The sequence below is a fragment of the Megascapheus bottae genome, chromosome 5 (assembly GCF_031878675.1).
Source record: "Megascapheus bottae isolate mThoBot1 chromosome 5, mThoBot2.hap1, whole genome shotgun sequence".
NCBI classification, from domain to species: domain Eukaryota; kingdom Metazoa; phylum Chordata; class Mammalia; order Rodentia; family Geomyidae; genus Megascapheus; species Megascapheus bottae.
Window position 1 is genome coordinate 35507154 of NC_143513.1, and position 15832 is coordinate 35522985.

Sequence of the window (15832 nt, forward strand, 5' to 3'; positions counted from 1 at the left end):
TGAAAAACCTTTATTATGGCCTCCTTTATGGCTTCTTCTTTTTCACTTATCACCTTGTTTATGGTTTCCTCTTGTTCAGCTATGGCTTCCTCCCTTATCTCTTTCTTTATATTTTCACATTTTTCATTAATGATGTTTATCAATTGCATTTGTATAGCACTTGGAAGACTCTCCTGTAGGTTTGCCAGTGACTGTTCCATTGTCTGTTTACATTGGGTGGGGGATGTTGTTTCTTGATTTGACATTATTCTTAAGTTTCTTGTTCTGCCCATTTGAAAATGGGAGCAAGATTAATACTAAACACGATTATAGTTTTTCAGATATAACCAACCTAGACCTCTGTAGCTGGCAGACACTAGATGTTCACAAGTTTTGATTGGTGTTATCACTGTTTCTTTTTGTACAGTTACAGACCAGTCTAATACATCCACTGATAAGCGATTTATACCCAAAACGATAAGCCTCTCAATCCAATCTCTATTATCTTTAAGTCCCTCTGAGCCTAGAGAATAATTAAACACCTAGATATACATTATTGCTCCACAGCCATCAAGTGTAGATCCATGCAGTATTAAGGGTTGAAAGATGAACAGAGGTCCAGAGATAGAAAAATAGCATGAGAGAGGTCAGGGGAGGTACAAGAGGATTAATGTAGGAGTGTAAGAATATTGTAGTAATGAAGAAAAGGTATAGCGTGAGGATAACTGACCTAAGTTGGTAAGTAGGTAGCGTCTTTGAGTACAAAGTTTGGAAAGTATTAGAATAAAACTTATGTGTTGCTGCATGACTAGCTCTAAGCCCAACCAGTGGCCTCACAGTGGACCATGGGATGGATCTGCAAGCTTCCGTCTGAGCACGGTTGGCAGATGTTTTCCCGTGCTGCTTCCAGGGGCGGCCCCAAGCCAAGAGTCTGGGATTGAGAGTTTCCAGGGGCTCTCAGCAGGACCAGCAGGAGTCCCCTCTGTTCCCAGGAGTGTTGCCCAGCTGAGGACGTGGGCTCCAAGGGCAGAGCCGCGCCTTTTTGATTCTCAGAAGGGGAGCTTGGCTGCTGGTCAGCCCTTCAGATCCCTGCTGTGTTTCCACTGCTTTGTCAGAGTCTGTGACTGTGGGGGGCCCCTTGGTGCTGTCTTGCTCAGGATTCCCAGCTGGAGGATGCCCCACTCAAGAATTGAGGGGGGGCAGATGCTGTCTCCTATTTTCCCCCACCCCCTACCCGCTGTTGTAAGGCAGGGTCCCAGTGTCCTCCACTCTCCAGATCCAGTGTCCTGGGAGAGGAGCCTGGTGGGTGGGTGGGAGCTAGGACAGCTCCGCCTCCCCTGGTGGGGTGCTGAGTCTTAGGGTCTGCCCGCTTGTCAGTCTCCCGTCAGAGGGCTGGGGGTTGAGCTGGTTGGGCGGGTGGGAGTTGGGACAGCCCCGCCTCCCTTGGTGGGGTGCTGGGTCTTAGGTAGCCCACCTGTCAATCTTCAGTCAATGGCCTGAGGGAGGGGGCTGTTGAGGGAAGGGACATTATTCTAAATTCCTTGCCCCCCTGTTCTGCCAGTTTTTCTCGGGCGGGGTGGAGGGGTCTGAGTTAAGTTCTATTGCTTGGCACAGCTCTGCTTTCCCAATGTGTTTGGGGACGCGCTGTATTACTCACGCCTCTGCGTCCATCTGCGGGTGTTCCAAGGTGGTGGGGTCTTTCACTCCCCTCGGGTCTCCGCCGCCGCCTGTATTCTGCGTCTGGGTTTCGCTGCTTGCTATTCTGGTTCTGCGTCTGGGTTCCGCTGCTTCTGCCTTTCGCTGGCCGGGTTCTGTGCTGGTTTCTGCAGCAGTTGCGCTCCTGGCCTGGCGACCTCCACCTGCCGCCACTTTTTGCGGCTTGGAGCTGGCGGAGAGAGGTGGGGGAGGGGTCTTCCCTTTCCGAATTCTTTGAGAAAGTTGGATGTGAGCTTTATCTGGATTTCTTTTCCGGTTTGAGGCCTTCTTTGTTGCTTTTTGAGTTTGTTGTTGTGGATTTCTTAAGGTATTTGGCTTGTGGGACTCCCTGGTTTTCTCTTTTTGTGAGAGAGAGCTAGGCAGCGTCCCTATTGTCTCGGCACCATCCAGGCATTCAATTTTCTATTGTACTTTTTAACTCTTTCAACTTTGGCTTTAATTAAGACAGATTTTATCTTTTATACCAAAGTTTACTTTAGAATGAAAGTTATATATTTTTAATATTTGAAATATGAAAATTCCAAATTATGTATGAAAACAATTAAGCTTACAAAAACTGTTCCCTGGTCACATCCATTCACTTCATAATGTAATCCCCCCCACACACAAAAAAATCACTGGTAATAACACATAGTAGTGAGAAGGCAGGCTTCATAGGACTCAGTGGAAATAACTGAGAGCTGTCTATAAAGGACAGTGCCCAGGCCTTGAACTCATGCCTTCATGTATGCTAGACAAGAACTCTACTATTAGGCCAAGCTCCTGGCCCACTTTTTTTTTCTTTTTTTCTTTCTTTTGACAGGCCTGAGATGTGAACTCAAGGCCTGGGCACTGTCCTTGGGCTTTTACAAGGCTAGTGGTCTACCACTTGAGCCTTTTGGCTTTCTTCTGTGTATGTTGTATTGAGGAATCAAACCCAGGGTTTTGTGAAGGCTAGATGAACACTCTACCACTAAGCCAAGCTCCTTGGTCCTGAATTATCACATTGTTAATAGGTATGAAGCGTAAAACATTACTTTATCACAAAATAAAGATCTCACATAGAAGATCTCAGAAGGAGTATTATCTAGTTGGTTGGCTTTCTCATGGATTTTTAGGTAATTTAGAAGAGTGATTAATAACAAGTTATTTGTTGCCTATTTTCACACAAAGCCCTAGTTTCCACTAAAATTGTACCTGGAAACATTTAATTTTTTTTATAAATACTTTACCATTCTTTGAGCTAAACTCAGTGGGTTACATTACAAAAAAAGAGTTTATCATGATCATTAGGTAAACATCGATTCTAATTTTCTCATTTTCTCTGCATATATATGATTTTATCTTTCTAGATATTTTATTCTATATTAGTTACATGTAACAGTGACTCCAATTTCATTTTAAAGTATTCATTTTTAATTTGTTCCCTGTTCACTTGGCAACATTCTAGTGACTTCACTAACTGTCTTTTGTAAGTATTTTAGTGAAGTAAATACATTACAAATATAAAAATAAATCAATGTTTTTTTTCGACCAAATTGCATGTTGTAGTAATGTTGAGATGGGGCTTGGTGTCTGTATAATCTGTAAGGAATCTCAGTATTCAGACTAGTAATAAAAGCATCCAATCATTCTTTCTCTATGTTTAACTTACCACATCCAGGTAGAAGACTTTATCTAAATTGGAATTTGAAATCACCCAACCCAGTCATACCAAAAGACCATGCAGAGACAGTCTTGTACATAAGATGTTTATAAGGAGGTTTATTAGAGGAGCTAATAAGGCCATTTCCCCACTGTAAAGGAAGCAAAACCGTACCTGTCCCTATCCAATGACATCCTTGTTCCACCAGGACCAGATATGGGACTCGCAGAAGCCCCAGGAGAGTTCTTAGTGAAGAGAAGTGTGGAATTAAGGTTTGAGGGCTTTTAGTTGATGCAGCTGATGTCAGATACAAGCTGCTCCAGGAAATGAAATGGGAGGCGCTGAGGACCTGAGGTTGAAGGAAAACCAATAGAAATCAACTCAACATTCTGAATTACACAGGGGTAATAGTTTCCTAATTTATTTTTATAATGTCCATATATTTTATGTTTCAAAATTTATACATTATCAGGTTATCAAAGCATTAAAAAAAGTTCTACATAGAATTTTTCTAAGTAAAAACCTAGATCAAAAATTGTTTTTATTTTTTGGTTTTAATTTTCAGGACATGTATAACTATGTTTGTTACTTCATATTAGTAATTAACTTGTCTAGGTTTTTACAAGTTCAGTTATCTTAAGTGCTGAATTTGTTATTTTTTTACCTTTATCATATTTCTCATCTTAATTTTATTCTTAAGTGTTTCCTTCTATTGCAAATCTCGCCAGAAACTGTGGAATATGTGTCATAAGTAGGTCAATAGTAAAGAAACTAATGGATTGTAGAAAGAAAAGAAAAGACTAGACCAGAAGAAAAGGATGAAAGAGAGAAAGAGAGAGGGAAGGTGGAAATGAAGGAGAAAGAAAGAGAAAGGAAAAAAGAAAAAGAAAGAAAGAGAGAAAGAAAGAAAGAAAAAAGGAAGGAAGGAAGGAAGGAAGGAAGGAAGGAAGGAAGAAAAGTAGGTAACAATGCAATATATGCCCCGTTAACAAAACAGTCACTTCTCTGGATAACCTTTTGCACTTCCTTTGGAAGAGAGTCTTCGTCCCTAAAAGTTAAAACTCTAGTCAGTTTGTTTTGGTGATTAATATTTGGCAAAATTAAGAGTAGCTGCCTTCACCAATATGTTTATTAAGTAAACATTTGTACAGAGGAAAAAAGTCCATGGTGTCTGTTGAGAGTGTGGATTGAAGTGTTAATGTTACGCCTATGTTGAAGGAAAGGAGAATGTGGTATTCAGGTCACACACAGCTTTGGTTGAAGAACTACAGTTCACCCAGGTCTTGCTCTTAGAACCGACTTGGCATAGGACACATCAGGAAGGGTTGTTTAAAAACAATAAATGTTAATGTTTAATAGACACACTGAAGTTGTGTGTGCATACTAATACAGGTATGATCCATGAAAGGACTCTGGAAAATGTTTCTGGAGCACATATGGAATAAGACAGATGTTGGGTTTCTGTAAAGTTAAACAGATATATAATATCTTTAGTACACTCCCTACATGCCAATATCAGGGTACGCAGGGGTCATTCATGCTAATGACATTAAAAGGGAAATAAGCACATCTTGCTTTGAAAAATCAGGTTTTGTACATGATTTTAGAGTTGACTCACAGCATAAGAATAACAAATTTCATTTTACATGCGACTGAATAGTGCTTAGAATGAATCCAAATGAGAAATAGAAAATAAAGGATTGCTGCTACTTCTTCAGTAATGCAGAAATCAGTCTCTTATTTCTTTAATAAATGATATTCCTTACATTTTCTTACCATTATTCTATGGGGAAGACAAAGAAAACAAAAGTGAAATAAAAAACCTGAATGAAGTAGGCATAGGTGGTTTATGCCTGAAATCTTAGCTACTTAGGAACTGAATTATGAGGATCACAGTTTTGAGCCTGCTTGAGCAGAAAAGTCTATGAAGCACTTATCTATAACTAGCCATCAAAAAGCCAAAGGCGGCAGGCGAGAATTCTACCACTGAACCACCACTACTACACTGCTGGTGGGAGTGCAAACTCTTACAACCACTATGGAAAGCAGTATGGCAGTTCCTCAAAAGACTAAACATAGAGCTCCCCTATGACCCAGCAATTCCACTACTTGGCATTTACCCAATCGTCCAGAAACAAAGACATACTAAATCCACTAGCATAACAATGTTCATTGCAGCACTATTTACCATAGCAAAGATATGGAACCAACCTAGATGTCCCTCAGTTGATGAGTGGATGAACAAGATGTGGTATTTGTACACAATGGAATTCTATGCTGCTGTCAGAAAGAATGACATTGCCCCATTTGTTAGGAAATGGAAAGACTTAGAAAAGATCATATTAAGTGAAGTAAGCCAGACTCAAAGGAACTTAGGCTCAATGCTTTCCCTCATTTGTCATAATCAGTAGCAACCTTGGGCTCTCCTAGCAGAGATTTGCAATAGAGCAAAACCTTGATACAAAAGGCCATATAGTAGGACGCTAAATGAAAGGATCTCTAGGATATAGAAACATAAGCCATATAATGAATGATTGTTGTTCTTAAGGTACTATGTTATCTCTCATCTCTTTTGCTGTCCCTTGGTTATCTCCTATTGTTACAGTATCTCACTTTGTTACCTGATATATCAGATATATTTGCATTTGGTTATTTGAAATTGGATAGGGAATGGGGGAAAACAAGATGAGGGGTGGAGGTAGGGGGGAGGGAAATGGGGACCCAGACATGTGAAAGGGTATCAATGTATGGGAATTAATGCACCATCTATCTGGCAAATATCATGTAACCCTTCTATTAATTACAATTAAAAAAAGTAAAAAAAAAAAGCCAAAGGCGGAGCTGTTGCTCAAATGACAGAGGGCCAGCCTTGAGCAAAATAGCCAAGGGAAAGTGTGAGACCCTGAGTAGAAACCCCTGTAATAGTATAAAAAAATCTGTTTTTTAGCCAAGCCAGATGGCCAAGCCACTGACCTGGAGTGAATCATATATTATGAAATTATGAAGTCTAAAGACATAATGACATAACATAGGTAAATAGTATGATTAATGATGCATCTAAATTTCTATGCTAATAATGCAATGAGCATTAATAGTTATGAGCAGTATAATCCCTATTCAGAAGGTCAAAATAACTCAAAGTTAATATGATGAGCAGTTTGTTTAATGGTGCTTGGCTTTTCTTTTCTCTATTAATTAGTTTATCTACTCTTTTCATTTTATGGCAGTTTTTCTTTTTTATCCTTCTTATGCATTTCAATTAGTGTAGAGATTATGTTATAAAACTCTCTGGGACCTAAAGGAAACACATCTCCCTATATTCAGAATACTTACACATCACAGTAAAGTAGACTAGAAACTTAAAAGACAGAAATTTAAAGTGAAAAAAAAAACAGACTTGTACTTTAATGACAATATCTAAGTAGACAGTCTTTTTTACAGAGTCACTGTGTAATTATTTGCCAAACTCCAAAGAAATTTGAGATTACATACAGAATACTTATGCCCTATTTTTTTCCCAAGGTGGGGGAACAAAAATAAACATAAAAATAAACTCTAGAATTAATGCAGCTAATGCTTTTGTTCCCTAAAGAATCACAATAAACTCCCTTTTGTATGGTCATGCCTTAGAATATGTTAGTTATTACTGGAAATAATGAATTTAAGAAGGGATAGAGAAAGTTTTGGATTTATAGGATTAAGCAAAACCAGCTTTAACTTCTCATTTATCTCCCTAAGTTCTTCTGTTCACATACTTTTCACACGAGTGAAAAGGTAAAGAACTTAGATCAAAAGACCAATGCTAAATCTAGTTTGGAGCCATTGACAGGCTACATAATCTTAGGAACATTAATTTATGTCTCTAACTTCATTTTCATATCTGAAAAATAAGGGTTGTATAGGAAATCAATATTTATACAGTTGCAAAACATGGTCTGGAATACACTTAGTGCCATGAAGTTTCTGTTATTAAATCCTTTATGATATTTTCAAAAAATTATATAGTGAAATTACCTGTGCATTTGTAATGTTTAACATTGTAGTGCTCTGTATCATTCTAAGAAAAAGGACCTCAGGGTCCATACTGTAACTCATTATTTTCATATTTGTAATATGGCAACCTCTGACCTTCATGGGTATTTCCTTGTGAACAATGACATTCATAATGTCAGATTAAAGCTGTATTTACTGAGTGTTCTTTACCTTGTCTTTCTATACACACTCATACTACTGAATTCTCTTTGATCCAGAAGCAAAACAGAGTTGGTATTTCAAGCACTCTATAGTCATAAAGTTAGTGAAAATATGTGTCTGAAGACAAAAACATAGCTGAAGTTTGGTTATGGTTAAATGCCCCCAAATATAAACTCTCTGCTAAGCACTTAAGTAAATCCAACATCTGGCTGGTCATTTATTATTCATTCTTCTTCCTAGGGGGAATATCACAAATGAAAAAGCCTATGTTGATTTAGGATCATTTCAATAAAAACGATTTCTTATGCAAATATTTATCTTAAATTCCTTAAAGCTACTAAAAATGACTAACATTTTTGAGCAGACAATAGAATATTATTAACATTGGGGACCAGAGACCTGGTAAGGGACTAGATTTTTCAGAGACAAACTAAAAATTACAATTTTAGAAGAGTTGAGAGGTTTCATATGTTAATGTTTAAGTTTATAGATTTACAATCAGGAACATAAAAATGAAGAAAGAAATTCAAATAAAAAGTTATAATTATGTATCTGTGATGGTAGTAAGTGTTTTCCACAAATTAGCTCATTAAATCTCAGCAGAAGCTCTAAAGTACATAATAATATTTTTAATTAATAGAAAAGAAAAATGGGGATTCAGGGGTTTTTAATAAATTAAAATGATCTTACTTACTATTATCTTTATCCAATTATTATTTATGTCCCCTGATACAATTTAGAAAATCTTTCCTGCCACATGATAGTCAAATCCTCAGTAACCAGAATTCCTTTTGCAAGTAAATATTTATTGAATGAATGGACTGTCAAATGCATGAGCTTGCTAAGATGACCACAAATAGTACTTTATTATAACAATTGCAACTTCAATCATTCTAGATTTTACTTCTGGTAACAACATATTAAAAACAGTGAAAAAATTAAAAAAAAACAACAAAAAAACAACATTATGAGACTGCCTTACTAGGGTGTTAAACACTGAAATGACTTTTATAAAGTTCCACCTACGATAATGTTCCAGTTCTAATAATCACATCCTTAGAAATAGCTGTGTGGCCTTAGGCAAGGCACTTAACTCATATTGGAATGATGAAGATTAAATAGTATTTGAAAGTTCTTACAAGAGTACCTGGCACTTAATCAGTTAATATGATCAAAATCTTAGCTATTATGGTTAGCATTGTTTTTATGAAATTAACTTTTACTCAACTTGTTTTTTCCAAGTTTATGCTTTGGGAACACTGGAAAAATATGTACTTCCTACTGGCATTCTTTTAGGAGAGAATTAATATACTTTCCTGCATATATATATATATATATATATATATACCAAAAATAGTCCAATAAGAAAAATAAGAATAAAGGACAGATCATGCCTGTAATTCTAGTTACTCACAAGACCTATGTCTGAGAATAAAAGTTTGAATCCAGCCTAGGCAGAAGTCAGAAGGGGGAAGAGGAGCTATGGCTTTAATGGGAGAGCACTAGCCTTAAGGGCCCAGGGACAGTGCCCAGGCCTTTGATTCAAGCCCCAGGATCAATTTTTTAAAAAATAAAATAATTTAATTACAATTAAATTAAAATAAAAAAATAAAATATCCCCAGTAGTTCAATCCTGTAATCCTAGTAAATCAGGAGGCTGAGATTTTAGGACTGTAGCCTGAGCTTTAGAAGGTCTGTGAGAATCTTACCTACAATAAGCCACCAAAAACTAGAAGAGGAGATATGGCTCAAATGGTAGAGTGCTAAATTTGAAGAAAAAAGCTCAGGGACAAGAACCCCAGGTCCTGAGTTCAAGCAGTAGGACCAGTTACACACACCACATGCACGCATGTACGCATGAGTGTATACACACACACACACACACACACACACACACACACACACACACACACACAATCTTCCCCAAACAAGGTAGAATCAGTAGGAGCCAACAGTGATATGTGAGTGCCTATGTTTCCATCTTTTTGAAATATACATATATTCATATACAGAAGCCTACAAATAGGTATTCATTCTCTGTTGTTGGATCCTGTTCTACTACCATTACACTGAGAGTTATTAATACCTCAATAAACTTTTCCTGTCACAAACAAACATGCAGATAAATTATTTCTTGTCAATTTTTCTGGACCCCAATATGTCTGAATAGCCAAGTTCTTGTTATTTCAAGTAGTCTTTTTTTCACATGAGATAAAATAAAAATAAATTAAAATTGGAAACTCATTTATTTGATTTTCTGTTATTCTTTCAGTTTAGTTTCAGCCTATGTAGATTTAAGCACACTTACATATCTGTAATTTGTGTTCTCTTCCATGGAATTCACAGTCCACAGTGTCTTTTATAGTATCTTGGGGAGATTCACTTTTAAAGGAACTGAGGAACAAGAATATATTACAATATGAACAGAAAAGGGTATGTCAAACAAGACTAAGAACTAAAACTCAAACCTATTTTTTCTGTGCTTGGGATAAGCCTAGATCACTTATCTTTGTGTTTTAGAATAATATGATCTGATTATTGGCCACATTTTAAGTACTTGTTGTCTGTGATGATTAGACTACCCTTTTATTTTATATCTCTCTACCTATTCACAAAGTTTGTGGCTTCTTAATATCTCAAAAGAAAAGGTAAGTATAAGACAGTCTACATTTCAACCAATTCTTGTAACTCAATGACCTAGAGAGGAAGTATTGGGAGAGGTGATTGATTTTCTGGTTTTACAGATTTTACTTTTTGGTTGTGCTTTAACTTTTGAGTCTGGATAGCCTTTTTCATGGTTTTAAGAGCCAGGTACTGGTAAATGAATTCACCAAGGCAATTGAGTAAGACAAAGTGAAGACTTGTTATGATCTTAGTACATTATAGATGCAGCATGCAAACAGACAAAAGAATATAGTAATATTATTTATAGTTTACTACTTTTGATTGGCTTTCACCCTGTTAGTGGGCCTCATTGATTGGTTATTTCCTTCTTGGTACATAAGTCAAATTTCACACACACAGGAACATCTTGAGAGCTCAGTTTTTATGTCCTTGTTCCATCTGGGCTGTTTCATGTGTTTGATTCATTTGTACATTCTGTTTGGCCTGTTTCCTGAATTTGACTCACTCCCCCTTCTAATTTAGCTCATTGTTGTGTATGTGGCTTACCTTCACGTTTAATTTGGCCTTGGTGTTTTTTCAGACTGTGCTGTTTCCTTAAAAGGGAGTCTCCTTCCCTCCTGATGTCAAAACAAAACCAATCCTAGTAAAGCAAATATCTCATTTTCTGTAAATGCATGAGCTGAGATAGGGTCATTGAGATGCCCCTTAACAAAGTGTCTGCTTTGCTGGGAGAGAGTTATGGAATGTTCTATAGGGGTATAATGGGATATGAATGAATATCAGTCTAAAATCAGGGGATTGAGAGATGTTGAGATATCAAACAGTAACTTATGAAAGTCATGGTGTAGCATAATCTGTAACTTTATTGCATGGAGGTAAGAAGAAACAAATTTGATTAGAAGGTTAATAAAGCAATCTAATGGCAAAAAGGAAGAAAAAATATTGTAAAGTCCCAGGAAGAGGTAAGGCCAGGAAAACCATGATAGGGTATTTTCCCATGAGATTGTTTTTAGGTAGTTCCTTCTTTAAGTTGAAAATCTTGATGGGTTAACTTACAAATGGTATTTAGAACTTGTCCAACTAGGTTAACCTCCATGGAGCATAAAAGACAACCTAAAACATGATTTTGTTGGGTTTTACAAATTAAGCAAAACTTCCCTAACTTTGTGCTGGGTAATAAATCTCCTTTCTCTGCCTTCCATCATACTTTACTTGGCATATGGGGGTGAGTACTCAGACCCAATTCAAGACTCCTAAACTTTGGTCTAGTGTCTAAAAACCCAGTTTTATCTGAAATTTTCCCCAAGCATGGCCCAGGTTCCTTTGGGGGAGTCCTTAAGCCTATCTAAAGTCTTTCTGTTAAGTATGTTCATGGTTGATAATTAGTGCATTTCTAGAATTCCAGATGCATATTCAATTTTTGTCAAATGTTTGAAACAGTAATGCACAAAAGAACACTCATAATTATATTAATTCAAAGCACATTCAGTTTTTTAGCCACAGGTTAATTACAATAAAAGGTAGCAAGGTGGAATAGACCTTCTGCCTACTGTGCTAGCACCAGCTCAGCACAGTTCATTTTGACAGAGTCTATCTGTTGGCAGATGAGGTATGGTGACCCCCAAAAGATGAAAGTAATATTTCCCCATACTTCATCAATTCTGCATCCACAAGATCTTACTAAAAGATGTTTAGGTAGACTATGAAAACATCATATAATCCAAATAGAGAATACACAAATGGGAAATTCTATTGTGGTAAAATCAATATAAATGACTCTACTATAATTGGGGAACAATTGTCTTAATTTTTGAGAAGCTGAGGAGTGATAAATTAGGAGTTAAATTAGGGACAAGAAAACTTGTGAATTGACTTGGATGTTAGCTAGCAACACAGACACAGACACACACATACACACACACACACACACACACACACACACACGAGAAAAAAAAAGAAATACAAGAAATAAAAAAGCACCTCTGGGTAGAGGGTAGAAAAATCAATATCTACACAGGAGATGGGAGCAGTAAAGAAAAAAGAAAACACATGTTTAATTTCTTAGAAAAAATAACAGAGAGGAAAGGATCCATTAGTCTTTTGTACCAATTTAAAGGTAGACATTGAATGTCTTTTTCAATACACATATGAAGGATAAGTTCTTGGCAAAGGTTATTGGTTCAAAAGGATTGAAAGAGATGGACCTAAAGAAAACATGACTCTCTCTAAAAAAATAAAAAGATCATAAATACCTTGAAAGAAATGTGAATACCTCTGGATGAAGGGTGAGGATTCTCAGAGGGAGGATGCTTTGAGAAACCAGCAGAACTAGGGAGGGGTAGTAACTAGGTTGGTTTTTTCAGGCAATGGTACAGTAGAGCTGAGGGTCATGAGCACTATTAGCTGAATCTTTAGTTTCAGGGATCAGCACCCCACACGTTCTGTATCACTCCTGGAGCTTCTGATCCTGACATCAGACCCAGCCATAAAGAATTTAGAGGAATTAGAGCAAAACAAAATCAAAATTATACTATGATTGAATGCTGTTTAAAAGTCAGATTTCTTGATCTTGTAGTTTGTAAATCAGCTATGCCACATAGCAAAGGAAAAACAGTAAGTGTTTGAAGATCAAATTTTTCCAAATATCTAAGAATGCAGCCTAGGAGTGAGTCTGAGGGGATGGCAGTAGCTCCTCTCATCTTAATAAAGAGTATGTCTGATTCCCTTTGCTCCTCAGAACATCTCATGCTAAGAGAAGGGCCCCAAATACCTGCAGGGCACAGAATCAGGGTCCTGTCCCAATATGATATTTCCCTTACTCCATAGGGACATGAGAATCTGGACCTTTTCCCGAATGCGAAGGCTCTCTCAAGAACATTGATCTGTGAAATCAACATATGCAGGCATGATCAGGCATAGGGATGGAAAAGGGAGACTTATTAAGAAAAGAAATTCTTGTATCAGGACAGAGATGAGGTCACACAAGGAGTGAAGGATTTGGAAATAAAAGTGTGAGGAGGCAGGCAGAGCCCCGACATGTGCAGGAAATGAAGGCGTACAAATGGAGAAGAGGACAGGCCCTTTACCCCTGTGGACTGAATTCAGAGGGTTAACCCTCAATTTAACTTTTGTTTCACGAAGGAGGTTTCCCTGGTCAGAGACATAACAATTTTGGGAGAAGAAAATTAATCTACTTAAGTGTTGTTTAAGTCTCAGGTCCTTAATCACTCAGTGGGATAAATTCCAGATTCCCAAGTGGACAGACCTTTGGGTCTCATCAGGAGTTTACTCTCATCAAGACCTATAGTTGTCTCCACTCCTGAATGTAGCATTATACAATTCCCAGTCTGAAAAAGGAAGGCATTTCTTGAAGTCTTTCTGTATGAACCACCATTTTGTTATGGAGATTTAGAGGCTACCAGTTAATAAAGACAGGAGAGTAAGACAAAGTAAACATGTAGAATACCAGAATAACAACTACACGGTGCATATCTAGTCACAGAATGTCCCACTCATTACAGGCTGAGAGCAGCGCTTATGGATTGGGTCCTGCTATTTTATCTCCCAGACACCAAATTAAATACAATAATATCTAGTTAAACTATCCAATCCTAAATCCTAAGATATTATTTAGATGATTATTGTGATATATATAAAGTGGATGTTTATGGGCCTAACCCACAGCCAAGGCCTCACCTTGAAGTTTATGTATTTTATTTGGGCAAGTTTCTTGGGCTCTGGAAAACAGTCCTCAGCTTCATGGGTTTCCATATCTTCCTATATATTCTATATTTTCTATCTTTGTATGTCTCCTATATATTAATATCACATCTACCATCTTCAAGATGTTTTGCATAAGCTCTCAATTTCCTCATTAATTGCTTTACCATCAACTAGTAGTAGCACTTAGAAGAAGTAAAAAACATAAAATGCAGATAATGGTATCTCAGTTAAGTTCATTATATCTGGAAAATTTATTTTTGCCTCAACAGATATCAATTGATATTAGTTGCTTACAGATTACAACTACTCAGCTACTTCAAAGACAGTTTGTTTCTGTCAAAGAATATTAGGACATATCTAACATTATTTGTAGGCCATACAAAATTTTCCCTATACACATATGCCACAAAGAAACATGCACATCTTCCCCATTCTGCAGTAAAATTATATTATCAGTGAGGAATCACCTGTAAATCTGTATTTCTTATAAGCAATATACTGTTTTTGATTTATTGGTACAATATGATAATCTATGTTTTATTGGACCTTCTAATGTATTCATTTGTAATACATTTATTAACTATAATTTTAATTTTTATCCATGTATTTGTTTTTCTTTGCTTGTTTTCCACATTTTGTCATGGTTTCTTATTTCCCCCTACTTACACTTCTTATTCTTTTTTTGTAATTAATGGAATGGTTACAAATACCACATCTTGTTGATCCACTCATCAACTGAGGGGCATCTGGGTTGGTTTCATATCTTTGCTATGGTAAATAGTGCTTCAAAGAACATCATTGTGCTAGTGGATTTAGTATGCCCTGGTTTCTGGACGATTGGGTAAATGCCAAGTAGTGGAATTGCTGGGTCATAGGGGAGCTCTATGTTTAGTCTTTTGAGGAATTGCCATACTGCTTTCCATAGTGGTTGAACGAGTTTGCACTTCTACCAACAGTGCAGCAGTGATCCCTCCTGGCTACCTCCCCTCCAGCATCTGTTGTTATTAGGTTTTTCTTGATCCTGGCCATTCTAACTGAACACTTCTTATTCTTTCCTGACACTTTGTGTATCCTTTGTAGGCAATTTTAGAAGAGATCTGTGTACAGCATTTTTCAGGTTTGTTTTGCTTACCTTGAATATATCTTTCTTTCTTTCTTTCTTTCTTTCTTTCTTTCTTTCTTTCTTTCTTTCTTTCTTTCTTTCTTTCTTTCTTTCTTTTTTGCCAGTCCTGGGCTTGAGCTCAGGGCCTGAGCCCTGTCCTTGGACTTTCTCAAGGCTAGAGCTCTACCACTTGAGCCTCAGTACCACTTCCGGCTTTTCTATATATGTGGTACCAAGGAATCGAACCCGGGTCTTCATGCATGCTAGGCAGGCACTTTAACTACTAGGCCAAACTCCCGGCCCTTTTATATGACTTTTTCTTTTTTTTTTCTTTTTCTTTTGCCAGTCCTGGGGCTGAACTCAGGGCCTAAGCACTGTCCTTGGGCTTTCTCAAGGCTAGAGCCATAGCACCACTTGTGGCTTTTTTTCTATGTATTTGGTACCGAGGAATTGAACCTGGGTCTTAATACATGCTAGGCAAGCACTCTACCACTAGGTCAAATTCCTGGCCCGAATATATCTTTATTTTTCCTTTAACACAAAGTTGATTTTAACCATATAAGATATTAGATAGACATCTATTATAATTATCAATATCATCACTGATTTTTTGTCCATACCAACACTTTTCTATCTATTGGTAGACTGGCATTGCCCTTTGCATGTCTTAGTCTTTCTCGCTGTATAATAAGATACTGCTTGCTACAGACTCTGTAACTTCCATTTTTCCCCTTGCCCCTGGATGTCATAAAACTTGACTTTGTGGAGGAAAAGGATATTAGATAGATAACTCCAACCATATAAAAACATGTATAATAAATTTTTGATGCAATTTTAAGTGTTTACAAATAAATCTACTTTACACCTTC

At 37.1% G+C, this 15832-nt stretch overlaps 1 protein-coding gene across 1 annotated transcript in view; it reads left to right on the plus strand.

Moving 5' to 3' along the window:
- The first annotated feature begins 824 nt into the window (after positions 1–824).
- The window catches only part of LOC150063214 (cadherin-related family member 3-like), a 173540-nt gene continuing 158532 nt past the window's right edge, over positions 825–15832 (plus strand). Inside the window, exons 1-2 of the mRNA XM_090332223.1 lie at positions 825–858; positions 1667–1877. Of these exons, the coding sequence (XP_090188349.1) occupies positions 825–858; positions 1667–1877 (245 nt within the window). The remainder of the gene's footprint in view (positions 859–1666; positions 1878–15832) is intronic.